The sequence below is a fragment of the Ipomoea nil genome, unplaced genomic scaffold (genome assembly GCF_001879475.1).
Source record: "Ipomoea nil cultivar Tokyo-kokei standard unplaced genomic scaffold, Asagao_1.1 scaffold1421, whole genome shotgun sequence".
Lineage (NCBI taxonomy): Eukaryota > Viridiplantae > Streptophyta > Magnoliopsida > Solanales > Convolvulaceae > Ipomoea > Ipomoea nil.
In genome coordinates this window covers 5,302,895-5,320,444 of record NW_017617849.1, presented here as the reverse complement: position 1 = coordinate 5,320,444, position 17,550 = coordinate 5,302,895, and the positions used below count along the sequence as shown (strand labels likewise).

The 17,550-nt window shown below is 33.3% G+C and overlaps 1 protein-coding gene and 1 pseudogene across 2 annotated transcripts; both read left to right on the top strand.

Annotated features, from left to right (window-relative positions):
* The first annotated feature begins 4,554 nt into the window (after positions 1-4,554).
* On the top strand, positions 4,555-13,667 carry LOC109187227 (benzyl alcohol O-benzoyltransferase-like). Of its 2 annotated transcripts, XM_019337372.1 has the most exons (3): positions 4,555-4,606; positions 11,730-12,191; positions 12,594-13,667. In XM_019337372.1, exons 2-3 carry the CDS (start codon positions 11,742-11,744, stop codon positions 13,482-13,484), a joined length of 1,341 nt encoding a protein of 446 aa, XP_019192917.1. In that variant the 5' UTR covers positions 4,555-4,606; positions 11,730-11,741; the 3' UTR covers positions 13,485-13,667. The 2 variants fall into 2 exon arrangements, with proteins under 2 accessions (XP_019192917.1, XP_019192916.1); XM_019337371.1 differs by lacking the exon at positions 4,555-4,606 and having other exon boundaries at positions 11,641-12,191.
* Positions 4,605-6,551, top strand: LOC109187226 (annotated as a pseudogene).
* Positions 13,668-17,550: the final 3,883 nt, after the last annotated feature.

Below are 17,550 nucleotides of genomic sequence, written 5' to 3'. Positions count from 1 at the left end.
AATCCTCGCTAGAGTTGTTCCGACAACGGATTCGAAGAAAAAATTTGTGAGCAAATAGCGACTGAATTTTCTGTCGCTATTCCGTCGCTAAAAATAAAATTATCCGTCATTAATGTTCTACTATAACAATCCAACAACGAGATTTGCAACGGCGTAGCTACGGATTTATTCGTCGCTAACAATAGTGACGGACAGGTCCATCGCTAGCGTCCGTCGTTAATATAATGACGGAAATTATCATCGCTATTTTTTATTATTATTTGAATTGAATGTCATTTAGCTACAACTTAGTGACAAAAAATCCGCCGAAAAATTTAACTACAAATTTTTTCGTCGCTATTTCGTTGCTTGTCTACCAGATTTGTCAGTCGCTAAATTCTAAAAATTAATAAAACAAATGTATCCACTAATTAATATAAAAAACATGCATTAAGCCTATAATAAAATACTTGAGTAATATAATTATAAAATATATTATATTAAAGCATTCAAAGTCAATAACAATAATATAACTATAGCAGTATAATGTTACATCATCAGAACCAGTACCAAATATATTAATAAATATAATCTAATCATCTCCTAAGTTTTCATCATTTGAATTAGCTGAATGTTGAGCTTGAGTACTTGGAGTGGATAGCATGCCGTTGCGACGCAACTCATCCATCAAATTTGCAATCTGAGCTTGCATTTGAGTTTTTTCAGCTTGTAGTTTAGCTTCCATCTCAGTTCTTTCAGCTTGTAGTTTAACTTCCATCTCAATTCACATGGTCTCTAACTTTTGGTTCACCATCTCCTTCATTGCCTCTTATTGAAGTTGTGAAGTAGCAGATGAACTACAGCTATTCTCGGGGATAAATGCAGATTACTTAGTCCCTAAGCCATAAATACGTTGTTTTCTTACCCCACCAACAACATCCACATACATCTGTGACATGTCTATAATTGGTGGCTTAGTTGACCCTTCCGCCTCTAGCATTGCAGCATCACGTCGTGCTTGTATTTCGTCCTACAATTAAAAACATATACAAAATAAGAGGAAGTATATAAAGGCAAATAAGAATTTTATCTATTTAACAATATAGAGTTGTTAGGTTATACTTATATCGATTTTCTTGAAAAAGAGAGAAAAAATGTTAAACTATTAACCCAAACTAAAGACAAAAACTAATGATGTTATTAAATTAGTTGGAGTGTTGCATATTTACAGTCAGTTGTCAAAACAATATGAGCAATGCCTTCCCTGAACTTGCATTTATATGACGTATAGTTAGTTGTCAATAAAACTCTAGGGCTAGCAAAATATAAACTGATAAACAAGTGAATAGTTGTTCAATCAAAACCTCATAGCAGTGTCATTGACCCAAATGCAATTAAAGATGAATTGATGGTAGAATTCTGGAATGTAAATGCTTTGCCCCATTTGAAAGTTACTGGAAATTCACCAATTAGGCAATTATCAATTAAGACTCACTTTTTTGACCAATTAAAAAAATTATACAGAAACTAATGGATTTTAATTATGAAGTTTTGATGAAAATAGGGAGAAGAAGAAATTTAAGTTTGTTTCCTGATTGCCAAATTCAATGGTTATGTCTTAATGAAAAGTAGGATATAGAATTGTACAAAATAGGGATACCATGTATTAGATTTTATTATATCTTTTTCCAACTCAAATTAAGTTTTCTCTTTATCACTATTATTCCTTCCCAGGTTTAGTAAATAAAACACTTGTATGTCAGCCTCACATTATTGTCTATGTTTCATCACCCTTACACTTTTCATAATATAGATGCCATACACTAAGCACAATGGTTATGCAAGTCATATTGATTATCAAAAGTATATATGCCTTGATCTCTCAAGAAGACTTAGTATTTTCTGTAAATTTAAGCAATGTATACTTATTTGAAAGTTGGTGAGAGAATATTTCTGCACCATTACAGAAAAACTCCACTTCTTGCTTTTTAAACATATATCGCCACTTATGCCCTAACTCCTAACTTATTTCCAGCAGCAAGTTAGATTATAACTCCAGGTAGATCATTGAATGAACTTATAACAGTTCCTAGAAGACAATAGTTTAGTAAATAAATATACTTATTCTGCAACAGATTATATTTCTAAGTCTAGTTGTGATAATACGTAATCAACGTGCAGCAGGGAAACTATTGATCTATGTTCATATTTGAATATAAACCTCCACTTAAACAGAAATTTTTCATTATGTCAACATATGGAAGAACTTCTGTTATAAATCAGTCCTTTGGAAGACTTAAGATTCTAATCTCCAAACCTGGAATGTCAGTCAAGCAACAGGAATTTATTATTCACATCCCATCTCATCAATAACAAATAGATTTATCAAAGTTTGGAGGAAAGATTTGTTAAGAGAAATTCTATCATTTTGAAATTAAAATCAACTGCATTAGGTTTACAAATCAAATTACATATTGTTATCAGAAAATATAAGATATTTCCAAGCTACTTCAAAAGCATAAAACATCTAGTGATCTAGAAAATGTTTTCATAACTCATAAAATAAATGCTAAAAAGTCCATGTCAATTTTCAGATCACAAAATAATCAGTGAACCTAAACTGCCTGCTAGCTATGTTTGTGTATAATATCATTTGATAACAAACAAGGGAATGGGAATGGGAATATGCTTCCATCAAAAAGTAACATTGGCTAAATTCTCAGCAAGCATGACTAAACTTATCTGACTACTTGTAGCAATATGAACCATTGAACCCCTTTGCCTCTACTTGTTTTGGTTCCACTCAATTAAGAAAAACACTTAATTAAAATTATATGTATATATTAATTGCAATAATCTACTATGACAAATTTAGTTGAGATTGTCCAAAATATATTAGTTACACAAACTCGGCCTAAGCAGCCAGTTTCTGATATGTATCAGACATGAAGGATCCTGCTACATACTAAGTCATCTTACTTAGAAATGGTTAGTATATTTTTTCGTATAGAATTCGACGAATATGATGCGTAAAGTTTTTGTTTATGTAGTTAACAATCATACCGTGTTTTACTGGAGTAGTATAATAATAATAATAATCATCATCATCATCACCATCACCATCACCATCATAATAATAATAATATATTTTGTACATGGGCATTTATGTCTTTTACACATATATTCCATTTCTATTCTTTAACTAACCAAACGTTGGAATACAATTTCTAAATTCTATTCCTTCAGCGAACCAAACAACATAAAACAATTCATATTCTATTCCTTATCTATTCCATTCCCTATGGAATAGCATTCATATTCCCTCCAAATTGATTTCGTGAACCAAACGGGTAAAAGAAAAAAAGACTCATAGTGTTTATTACTTTTTATTTTATTCTATTTTATTGTTTTTTATTAATTGAATGCAAAAAATTTGTGTGAGACCATCTCACCGTGAGGCGAGTTGAGTCGGGCCAAGATGACAATATAATATTTATATGCACAAATGTTATACTTATATGCTCAAATGTAATACTATTTAGGAATAAAATTTTTGTTACTTATAAGGGTAAATATAATACTTTTAAGGTAAAATGTAATACTTTTACATTTTGATTTAAAAGTATTATATTTTTCTTCAAAGTATTATATTTTCCATTATAAGTGAGGGGCGCTTGCCAACATTACTTATTAGGGAAAATGTAATACTTTTTTAATAAAAAATAGAATACTTTTACAACAAAATGCAAAAGTATTACATTTTCCCTTATAAATTTTATTTCTAATTAGTCTTACATTTGAGCATATAAATATGACATTTACACATATAAGTATAACATTTACATATTGATTCGGCTCAACTCAACTCACCTCACGAATAAGGATCCATGGGACGGAACCTTAATTGAATCACTCCACATTGCAGGAGTTTATTCCGTGAGAATTGCATATATCATATTTGGTTGAAACAGAAAGATACAGGTCAATAATGTTGCATGGGTACGTGGACACAGCTGATAAAACCAGCAAAACATTTGAATTGTGGCCAATATACACTACGGAACTCCAACCATTCATTCCTTTCTTGGTAGATTTTTGCAATTTTCAGATGCAACGAGCGCGGCATGCCTATTTTGTTAGAATAAAATATATATCACATGCTATCTAACACAGAATGGTACTAACCTCCATCCATAATTCTTGAGTCAATAATAGTTGAACGATCTGGACTGTTGCAGAGATAACACGAGTATTTTTTTCACTCCTACTCAGTTCTCTCTAGATGGTGTATGCGGTATGTATTGTGAACAGTGAGATGACTAGTGACATTATATAACCCTAATCAGATTTCTAATAATAATGATAGTCTAGCTATTAGGTTATTAATGTTGCACCAGATATTAAAATACTAAATATTATTATAACTTATCCTAATGTTATAATAATAATATAAGAAGAAAATGTTATATATTTTCACACGACTTTATGTGCAACCACCCTTCATTAATGATTAATCAGTTTATCACTACTATAAATATCATCTGCATATACCAACTAAATCATATAATACTAATTGCCACTCTGCAACACCGTACTGAACTAAAACTAAGAATACACGCATCACTCTTTTATACCTGATCATGGCCTTATCTCCATTTATGGCTTCTCAACCATCTATTGCCTTCACCGTGACAAGGCAAAACCCAGAGCTTGTTGCTCCAGCGGATCCGACTCCACGAGAAATCAAGTACCTTTCCGACATTGATGACCAACAAGGTCTGAGGTTTCAAATTCCAGTTATACATTTTTACCGCAATGAACCTTCCATGAGTGGGAAGGACCCGGTGCAGGTTATACGTCAGGCTTTAGCTAAAGCACTTGTTTTTTTCTACCCCTTCGCCGGTAGACTCCGGGAAGGACCTGGAAGGAAGCTGATGGTGGATTGCACCGGTGAGGGCGTCATGTTCATTGAGGCTGATGCTGATGCCACACTCCAACACTTTGCCATTGGAGGTGAAGTCAAGCCTCCATTTCCGTGTTTTGATCAACTTCTTTACAATGTTCCTGGTTCTGCTGAAATTCTCAACTGTCCTTTGTTCCTTATACAGGTAATTATATATATACCTATAACTCAATTGGTTTGTGGGTGGTAAATTATAGCTAAACATATTAAGTCCTGACCGTTACAATATAAGAATTCCGTATAATATGATGGGCCTAGCGCAAGCAACTCAATTAGTTTTTGGGTGGTAGATGATAGAAAACAACCCAAGATTGATCGAGTTAGTTTTGGGTGGTAAATTGTGGAAAATTGCGCTTGTGGAAGGTCAGGTACATCTAATATGGTGGACCTTACATGAGCAACCCAATTGATTTTTAAGTTAGGACACCGAATATAACCAGCAAAATTACTGTGAGTGTAAGAGTTACATCCAATGTAATAATATCCTTGGGGGTTGACTAAAGAAATTTACATTTTGTGGGTCAGTTTAATTAATTACGCGTATACTAATTTGGATGTGTCGATGATGATTTTCAGGTGACTCGGCTAAGGTGTGGAGGTTTCATTTTGGCGTTACGCATGAATCATACGATGGCCGACGGATCTGGACTAGTCCATTTCCTGAATACCATAGCCGAAATTGCAAGAGGTGCAGAAGCTCCAGCGGTTCAACCAGTATGGCAAAGGGAATTTTTCAGTGCCCGCAACCCTCCCCGCATAACATGCACACATTACGAGTACGAGGAGGAGCCAGCAGCAGACTCAATGGTAACAAACATTCCACTCGACAACCTCGTCCATCGTTCTTTCTTCTTCGGACCTACAGAGATTTCCGCGCTACGTAGTTCTCTCCCTCCCCATTTGCGCAAATGCTCGACAGTTGAGATTCTAACAGCCCTCATGTGGCGGTGCCGCACCATTGCCCTTGGATTCCACCCGGACGAGGAAGTGCGCATGCTTTTACTCATCAATGCACGTTTTAGGTTCAAAGATTCCCCGGTGCCAAGTGGGTACACCGGCAATGCGTTTGCTTATCCCGGCGCCAAAACGACAGCCGGAAAATTGAGGAAAAACCCATTGGGTTACGCGGTTGAGTTGGTCACAAGCATCAAACGTTGCTTTAGCGAAGAGTACATGCAATCCGTGATGGACTTGATGGTTCTTAAGGGCCGACCGCCCTTCCATGTTGCCGGAAGTTTTATTATGTCGGATCTCACGTACCCGTTCTAAAATACCTGATGTGGATTACGGTTGGGGCAAAGCAGTTTTTGGCGGGGTGGCTCATGGAGGTGCCGGTGATGTTCCAGGTGTGATTACCTTTCACGTGCCATATGAAAATAAGAAAGGCGAAAATGGCACTTTGATTCCTATTTGCTTGCCGGCCGTCGCAATGGACAAATTTGTGAATGAGCTAGCAAATACTTTCATCAGGGCTGCTTTATGAATGAGTCTGCATGAATAGCTCGGTTGGTTACTGAGTGACAAATTATTAGCAGATCAAGTGTTAAGAACTTAAGATTCAGTAATACTCTTCATTGAGAGAAATAAAGTATATGATGCTTTACATATATATGACAGTTGTTTATGCACACCATCAAATAAAAACAAATTGTCTTACGACATTCAATTCATAATGCAGTAAGAGGAAATAAAAAAGGATCGATAAGATCCTTTCCAAAAGGGCAATTGTTTATGATTAACACACCATCAAATAAAATCTACTAAAACCAACAAGTACTCAAGTAGATTTAAACTTTCACCAAGCTGCAGCAGGCCAGGCAGGCAGCAAACTTGATAATGAAATTCGATGAAGAATAGCATATTTGGAACTGAGATCAACTGCAAGTAAAACATCAATGTTCGGCTAATGTGTGTTCTTCCACCAGTGAGGGTTCATGCCACGAAATCCCAGTCTTCAATAGGTTCGTCTTCTTCAGGGGATTGCTTGTAAAACTCATTATTGACTTTGGGCTAAATTTATACCACTTCTTCCTCATGAAAATCTTTTGGAATTTGTGGCTTGTAGGATTGACAATGTCCTCAGTGAGATGCAGTAAAACTCAACCTCTCTCACTCAAAGGAAGTTGGGAGATCAACCTAGCAAGACCACTTGGTGTGTGACTCTTGACTAATTCTGCATTGGTGATTGACCCATATCTCAAGAATTGTCAACCAGTAGAAGTTGAGGATTCGTGCCACTTTATATAGTATGCAATTGTGCAAAACACAAAGGAAACTTCATTCGATTTAAGGAGAAGAACGGATCGAAGTAAAAAATTAAAATTATATATTTGAAACCACTATAAAAATCTGACTTGCTCTCATTTTCATTACTCTACTATGCAACTAATCCCATACTTACACACACTTACACTTCAAATCATCAAACTTAGCTACATAATTTATTTGGCAAGCTTAAAGACTTCGCCGGTAAGAAAACTTAGTTTCCTAGCTTTGATGAATTCAAACTCTAACTCAAAAAGGATTTTAAATTGTTAAAAAGTCTATTCAACTCCCCCTAAACTTTTTGCTTGCTAGGGACCAACATCAATGCTCATTGGCGGATCTACATACAATGAGGACAATGGGGGCAGCTGCCCCCATTCACCCCCCTCCCCTAACCCCTTTATATATATACTAGTTTTTTACGCGCATTGCGCGATTGGGATAATGCCCAATATATATATTTTTAAATAAGTACTTTAAAGTATATCAAGGCAAGATTATATTGGAATTTTTCATGCGTAGATAATTGAATGTTAAATTTGCGTATTTAAATAGGCAATTCTAAGTTTACAAATGCAAGATAATATAGTCAAGATTGATTATAATTGTCAATAAAATAATTGTATGGTATGGTTGAAACCAAATACGGGACATAAGGGATGACAAATAAAAATTAAAGCATAAAATATTAAATATATACTAATATTGTTTGAGGAGATTCCGGCGGTAGGATTTGTGGTTAGAGTTATATTAAGACTTTAATATTAGAATTAGATTAATGTTGTAGTTATAATTCTATATTAGACTTTAATATTAGAAGTTGACTAACGGTGAATTAAAGGTACTTAATGAAAAAATTAACGGATCGGATAATAATATAATTAATGATAAATTAGGAAATCTCAAGTAAAAATTAAAATCTGAACTATTCATTTGATTTAATAATTTGACGATCATTTTTTCTACCCAATGTTTATAATTAAATAAATATTTGAAAGTATATCAAGATTATATATAAGAAGTTCAACATAAGTAATTTAATGTCTAATTTGTTTATTTAAATTTGTTAATCTAAACAGCTAATTTTTTCAAATATGTTTTTACCAACCGTTGATATAATTCGTTGGTCAAATTCGCTAATATGATTGGCAACAAATCCCTCAAGTAGTTAATTTGATTGACTTTATTAATTATATATATATTTTTAATTTTTTCATGGTACTAATAAAATACTTGGTAAATAAATATATAACATTATTTGTATTATAACTTTGATATTTAATTAAAAATAGTGGACAAAAAAAGATAATAGACAATGTAGCGAATATATAATCAATTGATGAATTTGAATGTAAAGAATTTTTACATTGGATAAATATAAAGACAATATAACTTATAAAATTATTTCTCTTAATTAATTTATTGATACTGAATAATTTGTTTTTAATAAAGACATTGTAGGGACAATGTAGCGAATATAATCAATCGATGAATTTGAATGTAAAAATTTATATATTGGAGAAAAATAAATACAATATAACTAATGAAATTATTTTTCTAATTTATCGATAATGAATAAATTTTTTTGAATAAAGACATTGTAGACACATAATTCTAAATTAAAGAAATACATATGTATTATTTTTTGTTGTAGCTACTAAATTATTATTTAATTTAATATGAGTAAAATAGAGTACTAATTATGCCAACTTTGATTGAAATGAGGTTTGAACCTAAGCCCTTTCTTATTGAAATCAATGAGTAAGTTAACGGTGAACTAACATAAATTAATAGAAAAAATAATATTTAACGGAAAAGTTAACGGATAATCATATTCATTAAGGATAAATTAGGAAATCTTAAGGAAAAATTTAAATCTAATCAATCTGAGCCATTCATTTGATTAAAAAATTTGACCGCCATTTTTTCTACACATTATAGGTCTAACTCTCTTGGGCTTTTATTAGTATAGTAGATATATATATATATATATATATATATATATATATATATATATAGACTTGCACTCGGGTGCGAACGGCTCGCCCAGGCGCGAAATAGGAATGGATTCTGTTCGTCCACGTGTCCAGATCTAATGGATGAGAAACACTGATTTTTAAAAAAAACGCGGTGGCATTTTCGTAAATAATTGAACATCGAGGTGCAAGTAAAATGTATTACAAGTGCATGTAAAATGTATTATAGGTGCAAGTAAAAATTTACACTGAGCATCAATACTTAGTTGCACTTATAGTTCTAAGTAGTTGCACCAATAGTTCTAAGTAGTTGCACACATAGGTATAAGTAGTTGCATCTAGGTGTATGAATGTTTGCGAGTGGTTTTCAGGAGTATTACTACCCGCGAACTCAGATCAATGAATGTTAACAAGGCAAAATTACATGCACTTATAGGTGAAAGTAGGTGCATATATAGTTATAAGTAGTTGCACCTATAGTTATAAATAGTTGCACATATAGTTATAAGCACACCTAGGTGCATGAATGGTTGCGGAAAGTGAATGCTAACAAGGCAAAATTACATGCACTAATAGGTGAAAATAGGTGCACTTATAAGAGATTTTACTTGCACTTCGATGTTCAATTATTTACGAAAATGCCACTGCATTTTTTTTAAGTTATTAGATCTGGACACGTGTCGCGCGCTGATTCGTTCGCATTTCCTTCCTGGGCACTTATTCGCACCTGAGTGCGTCCCTCTATATATATATATATATATATATATATATATATATATATATATATATATATATATATAGAGAGAGAGAGAGAGAGAGAGAGAGAGAGAGAGAAGTCAAACATTTTCTGAAATATTTTCTATTTTGGTAACAGAAAACATATAATTTATATTTGTATTTATATTAGGCGCAATCTTTATTTCTGTAAGTTTTTCTCGCATATTATTAAGTTTATAATTCTATTACTATTTCTTTTCACTCCCGCAACTCTAATCCACTTTCAATGTGAGTCTCAATTACATAAAATTGTTACTTTTACATCAAGCAAAAAAAAAAAAGAAAAAAAAAAAGCAGTATTACAAACTTGCAACAAATTGGTAATTTAAAAAAAAAAATTAAAATCATGAAAAATTTTAACACCTCATCTTGCAACTGATATAATTGCAGGTTTCAGTACAGCGTTACAGCCAAGCTATGATGTAATGTCACTTTTGATGGCTCCATTCACTGGGATTCCGAAGATGCTTCAAGATTTCCGTGTCTTGCAACTGATATAATTGCAGGGTTCAGTACAGTGTAACATGGTTTCAGGAATCTTTATTTTTGAGACAGATTGAGTCAAGCTGTATCAATATGTAAATGTAATAAGAGAAAATATAATACTTTTGATAAGAAAAAATAATACTTTTATATCAAAATGTAAAAGTATTACAGTTGTCATCAAAAGTATTACGTTTTCTCTTATAAGTAATATAAACACTTTATTCCAAATTAGTATTACATTTGCTAGTATAAGTATTACATTTAATCTTGGCCCGATCCATCTCACAGAGAAGAACATATGAAACAGTCGCACACAAGTTTTTGCCCTAATTAAATTGAATGTTTATTTTCATAAATATAAATTCAATTCTAATATTAATTAAATCAAAATTTGAATTATGTATTATAAATAGTAATATAATTATACATTATATATTAATTATTAGATATCCCTGGTAAAACAAAAAATTAATTTAATAATTTTAGATGTGGAGGGAAATCCACTCTCACTGATGGACTAATCAATGGTGGACAAATTATTCTGTGGACTCGGGTCAAAAACACAATTGACATACTGAATGCTCACAATTTTGTAAAAGGTAAATTGTACATGTGAACATTTATTATGTAAATTGTGAACCTTCAGTATGCAAATTGTGTATTTTGAACCCGGGTCCACCTTGCAATGTGGATCTTGGTCCATGGTATAGTAATTGTCAATGGTGTGCGTTGGATAAATCTAGTCTTGTGACGCAACTACTCTTAACAATAATCAAACTTAAAACGTTGTGATTCTCGAATCAACAACATGATAAACTTAGTTGAGGTTGCCCAAAATATATTAGAGTATTTTTTCCAAATTTTAAGATTCACTTATTTGTTACTTTCCCTCTATATTATTATATATTTAATTACGAGAGATGCAAATGGATATACATTATCAAACTTGGATTTTCCGATAATTTTAAAAATGTGTAATAATAACTTGGATATTCCTATATATGAATTGTGGTCCATGTTAGTCCATGTACACTTGGGAACTCCAACCATTCAATCTTTGTTGGTAGATATATGCAATTTTCGCATGCATATTTTTCACATGTAAAATAATATATGTACTCCCATGTCATGTCTACCCGGCCTTCATCAATCAGTTTATCACTACTATAAATATCATCTGATATACCAACAAAATCATATAATACTAACTGCCACACGTACTAAACTGAACTAAACTAAGGATACGCGCGCCACTCTTTTATACCTGAAGAGTGATGATGACCTTATCTCCATTTATGGCTTCTCAACCATCTTTAGCCTTCACTGTGACAAGGCAAAAGCCTGAGCTTGTTGCTCCGGCAGAGCCGACTCCACGCGAAATCAAGTACCTTTCCAACATTGATGACCAACAAGGTCTGAGGTTTCAAGTTCCATTTATACATTTTTACCGCAATGAACCTTCCATGAGTGGGAAGGACCCCGTGCAGGTTATACGTCAAGCTTTAGCTAAAGCACTTGTTTTTTTCTACCCCTTCGCCGGTAGACTCCGGGAGGGACCTGGACGGAAGCTGATGGTGGATTGCACCGGTGAGGGCGTCATGTTCATCGAGGCTGATGCTGACGCCACACTCCAACACTTTGCCGTTGGAGGTGAACTCAAGCCTCCATTTCCGTGTTTTGATCAACTTCTTTATAATGTTCCTGGTTCTGCTGAAATTCTCAACTGCCCTTTGTTCCTTATACAGGTAACTATATATATACCTACAACTCAATTGGTTTGTGGGAGTAGATCGTGGGTAAGGATATGGATGGAGTCGTGATAGTCAAGAGAATTACACCTAATTAAGAGTTAATTCTGTGGGAGGTTCCTTGTCTTTGATGACAATTCTAAATTTAGTTTCAGACTATTTGTTTTTGTTATTTTACATCGCAGACTATTATTTTTGGACACTTTTAGTCTTTCTCATGATTTTTTTTTCTATTTTTAGTAAAGACATTTTTGTCTCTTCATATTTTTCTTTTGTTATTTTTTTGATTTAATTTCAATCAGTTTAATTGGTTTATGACTTTACTAAAAATTAGTTGAAAAATATGGTTACTACAAATCAAAAGTGACTAAAAAAACATCATTGCGCAATATTTTGTAGGTGACTCGTCTAAGGTGTGGGGGTTTCATTTTTGCTTTACGCCTAAATCACTCCATGTCTGATGCCTGTGGACTAGTCCACTTCTTGAATACCATAGCCGAAATTGCAAGAGGTGCAGAAGCTCCATCGGTTTATCCAGTATGGCAACGGGAGTTTTTCGACGCCCGTAACCCTCCCCGCATAACATGCACACATTATGAGTTTGAGGAGGTACCGGCAGATTCAACGGGAGCAAACATTCCACTCGACAACCTCGTCCATCGTTCTTTCTTCTTCGGACCTACTGAGATTTCGGCCTTACGTAGCTCTCTCCCACCCCATTTGCTCAAATGTTCCAGGTTCGAGGTGGTAACAGCTTGTCTTTGGCGCTGCCGTACCATTGCCATGGAATTCGACCCCAACGATGAGGTTCGGATCTTTGGCACAGTCAACGCACGTCCTAGGTTAAAAAATCCCCCGGTTCCAAATGGCTACTATGGCAATGCTTTTGTTTATCCAGGAGCAAAATCAACTGCGGGCAAAGTGAGCAAAAGTCCATTGTCTCACGCACTCGAGTTGGTCACAAACATAAAATCTAGCTTTACCGAAGAGTACATTAAATCGGTAGCCGACTTGATGATCCTTAAGGGACGGCCAACGTTCACTTTGCAAGGGACTTTTATTGTGTCAGATGTTACTCGTGTTGGATTCCCAGAAATAGATATGGGATGGGGCCAGTCGGTTTTTGGTGGGCCGGCTCACGGAGGTGTGGGTGGTATTCCCGGCTTAATAACCTTTTACATACCATATGAAGATAACAAAGGCGACCATGGGATACTGGTTCCGATGTGCTTGCCGGCGATTGCAATGGGGAAGTTTGTGAAAGAGCTTGAAAACTGCTTAATGAAGTGATGAACTTCATCGTCCCAAAATTCAATGCATTTAATTTATATGTGGTAGTTTCACTTTGATGTTAACTGCATGTCAACGTACGAATTGTCTACGTGTATCTTGTTATTTATTGTTGTCGACAAAAATATGGAGCACCCGGTATTATCGTGTGTTTATAAAATATTAAAATTATATAAGTTGGTACGGTGTGAAATATTGATCGAACTTTCTTTACTTTGAGTTAATTTCTTCTTATTGTATACGTTCTGCAGTTCTAATAATACTTGTCACATGGTCTTTTAAACTTTTTTTTTTTTTTTTTTTGTGCGTATGCATATATAATTATTTAATTAATTAATAAGTTGATACAAAAATTGTGACTTCTTGTGATGCATAGAGTTGTATTTTTGAAGCTCGTTAAATTAAAGATTTATCTATTATATTACCGTTAAAAGAAAAGGGAATGGTAGATAAACCCCTCTCAAAATTCTCAAAAAATGGCTAGAAGCACTAGGTGACTAGATTGCCATAAATACGCTCGATTTGTGATTAGTGACGCTCTGATCTATTTGCGAATATTGCAAAAAAAAAAAAAAAAAAAAAAAAATCTAATCTAAGCAGGTTATATTATCTGAGATTACAAAGAGTTTGTGATGATATATTGTTAATGTTCGATGACCACATTCATTAGCATGTATTTTAGCTACAATAATGAGATCAGAGTTAGGTCAAAATTTCAAGACACTCTTTAAATAATTCATATTTTTTTACTATAAAAAATAGAGAATATTGGGGGCTTTGATGTTCTGTGTGCTTGACGAGCTTAGGATTGATAAATCACGAGAGTTGGCAATTTCTAGTTCTAATCTTTGTTTATCTATTAATGAGAGTGACTCGTAGACTAGGATACTATGTGTATCATTTCAATTCCTTGTTATGAGTTATTCCCCAATATTATAGATTTATTGCATCTAGAATATAATGTTTCCTAGCTTGAGTTATTTTTCTTTTACTTTGCGTTATATATTCTCTTGATAATGTGTATATCTTGTCTTAGTTGTTATTGTCATTGACTAGTCTTCAATTGCTTAACTTGTAGCGTACTAAGAGTATTTTCTAAGATTAATGTCTTATTATTTATTATCACATATTACGTGTCATAACCTACCATCTCTAGAAAATGACATTACACTCTATCTTTATCACATTGCAATATTTTTTTTGGTTGAAATCACATTGCAATATTATTTAACCACTCAGCATAATATAATTATTGCTTGTCAGATTCACTATGACAAATTTAAGAAATAAAATACAAAATAACTATATAGTTTACACAATTTTAGAAACTCATTTACAAATTGTAACCACAATCTAGTATCACTGCATAATAAACTCAAACCACCCAATTGCAAGATTTTTCATATGTGCATCATTTATAAAGAGTGTCTAACCCAATAAAAAATTTATGAGGAATAATAAAATAATTTCTTGAAACTTACAATAAAGCACAATACAAAAGAATTTTCTCAAGCTATCTGAAGTACTCTAAGATGTTGAATATAAGCTCCATCAATTGTTATACCCAGCAGCAGACTCAAACACTGCTGGAAATTATAGAATTTCCGACCATCTGAAAATGATATTAAATCAAGTCGAAAGTCTTGTTCCGATCACTTTTGGTATCCGGAAAAATCTTTGTTGCTATTTTCGACCACTTTTTACTTTCGACTTGATATAAGATCACTTTCAGGTGGTCGGAAATTTCATAATTTCCAACAGTGGCCTGGTGTGCAGTTGCCTCCACTCCACCCCTTATATATATATATATATATATATATATATATATATATATATATATATATATATATGTGTGTGTGTGTGTGTGTGTGTGTGTGTGTGTGTGTGTGTGTGTGTGTGTAGCATTAAATTATATATAAAATTTAAATTTATATATAAATTATTAAATATTTAAATAATTTAGTTGGTTGAAACTCTAAATTTGATATCAAATACCACATAGGTCCAAATCTCACTAGCAGTACTTACCCTTAGATTTTCTATTTTATTTTAAGGGTGTGTTTGGAAAGCAAGAAAATTTTTTCTGGAAAATGATTCATTTTCCAGAAAAAAATTTCTTTTTCAGTGTTTGGTTGCACTTCAGAAAATTGTCTTGGTGTGTTTCGTTCATTTTATGAAAAATGAGCATAATTATTTTTAATTTTAAATATTTAAAATATACAATGATAGTGGTGGTGGTGGTGGGTGGTACGTGGTGGGTGGGTTGGTGGTGGTGGTGGCGGCGGCGAGTGATTGACTGCTCCACTGCTGTAAACGGAAAATGACTTCCCCCCTCCCCTTGATGATTTCTAACTTGACTTTTGTCATTTACATTTCTAACTTATTTTGAACTTCATCCCTACTCAAATGATTTTCTGTGTCCGCCCTTGGTTATGTTATGGAACAGGGTCCATTTTGTATTATGGACCATAGTCCAAAAATTATGTTTGTAATTGACATATTTTGTATATACCATCAACGGTTTATTTGCCTATAAATAAATTAAGGATATAACATATTAATTATATACACTTGAAATGATAACTATAAACGCATTCTACCGCTAAAATCCATTTTGTTTAAACATATATAGGCCCTATTTGGTAAATGGGCTGTTAGCTGTTAGTTGTTAGCTGATTGTGTTAATTAGAGAGTATAAATAATTGATAACATTAGCTGATTGTAGAAAAATGTCTGGTAAATTAGTTATTAGCTGATAGCTGTTTGGTATAATTTCTTTTCTCAAAAAGTTAATTGAAAAAATTGCTTAGAATAGCTTTTTAAATTTTAGTCTTTTAGAGATGCAAAAAGCTAATTAACCAAAGAATTATATAATGGGGGTAATAATGGATGTTGCGGTGGCCAGGCAAGTACATTCCACATTTCCACGTAGGCGGCACGTAGTGCCATGCTACATGTTTTGTGCATGCATTTTAGTATTTTGTAAGGATTTGCTGCAGATATTTCACGACAGGCAGCAATAATTGTGGTTGATGCATGATTGTCTTTTCTTAAGGTATATATTATGACACGCTGATAAGTGTCAATGATGTAATGGCCCTGTTTGGTAAAAAATTAGCCTATAGGTTAATTTTGACTTATTTGACCACTATTAATTGTTTGATTTAGTTAAAATATCAATATAAATGTTTCGTTAATTAGCTTTTTTGCAACTCCAAAAGGTTAAAATACAAAAAGCTACTCCAAGCAACTTTTTCAATTAGCTTTTTGAGAAAAGAAATTATACCAAACAGCTATCAGCTAATAGCTAATTTACCAAACAATTTTTTTATAATCAGCTAATGTTATCAACTATTTATACCCTCAAATTAACACAATCAGCTAACAGCAAACAGCTATCAGCTAACAGTCATTTTACCAAACAGGGCCAATATTTTATGGGATATTTGGAAGGAATTTTGGGCTATAATTGGAGTCGTTTGATATCATATATGCTTAGAATAGCTTATTTTGATTAAAGTTATAAATAAGAATTAATTGTAGTTATATTTGTGCAATATAAGAAAACAATGCCTTTTCAAGTGCACTTCGACAACAGTTTGGTATTTTGATTATATCTTGGCCTAAGAGTGTCCAAATTAGATGATTCAAGTGGCATTGAAACGGAAATTCAAAGAGCTATAACTTTTCTAGAGACTACAAATTCCGATTTGGACATATTCAAGGTCAGAATCACGCCATAAGTTACCATGTGATGCAGCTCGTGACACCGACCAACTTCTGCAAGCTGCTTCTATTGGTCACACGGTCCATTACCGCGTGACACGAAGAAAAATTTCGGTTATAAATACAGCTTTGTTCTCATTTGCGGGGACATAAAAGCACATGTATATTTACTTTATTTCAGGTACAAAATCTATATGCACAAGGTACATAATTACATTACATGAGACATAGAAACGCATAAGACAGAACATATACACATACTTTTCAGTTATTAAAAAAATAAGGGATAAGGGTCAAATAGACCCTCCAACTATATATCAATGTTCAATTAGACCCTTAA

Excerpts from the sequence above, each read along its gene's own strand:
- LOC109187227 (XM_019337371.1), top strand. The coding sequence starts at position 11,721 with ATGATGACCTTATCTCCATTTATGGCTTCTCAACCATCTTTAGCCTTC. Across the intron at positions 12,192-12,593 it reads GCCCTTTGTTCCTTATACAG|GTGACTCGTCTAAGGTGTGG; the intron begins GTAACTATATAT and ends AATATTTTGTAG.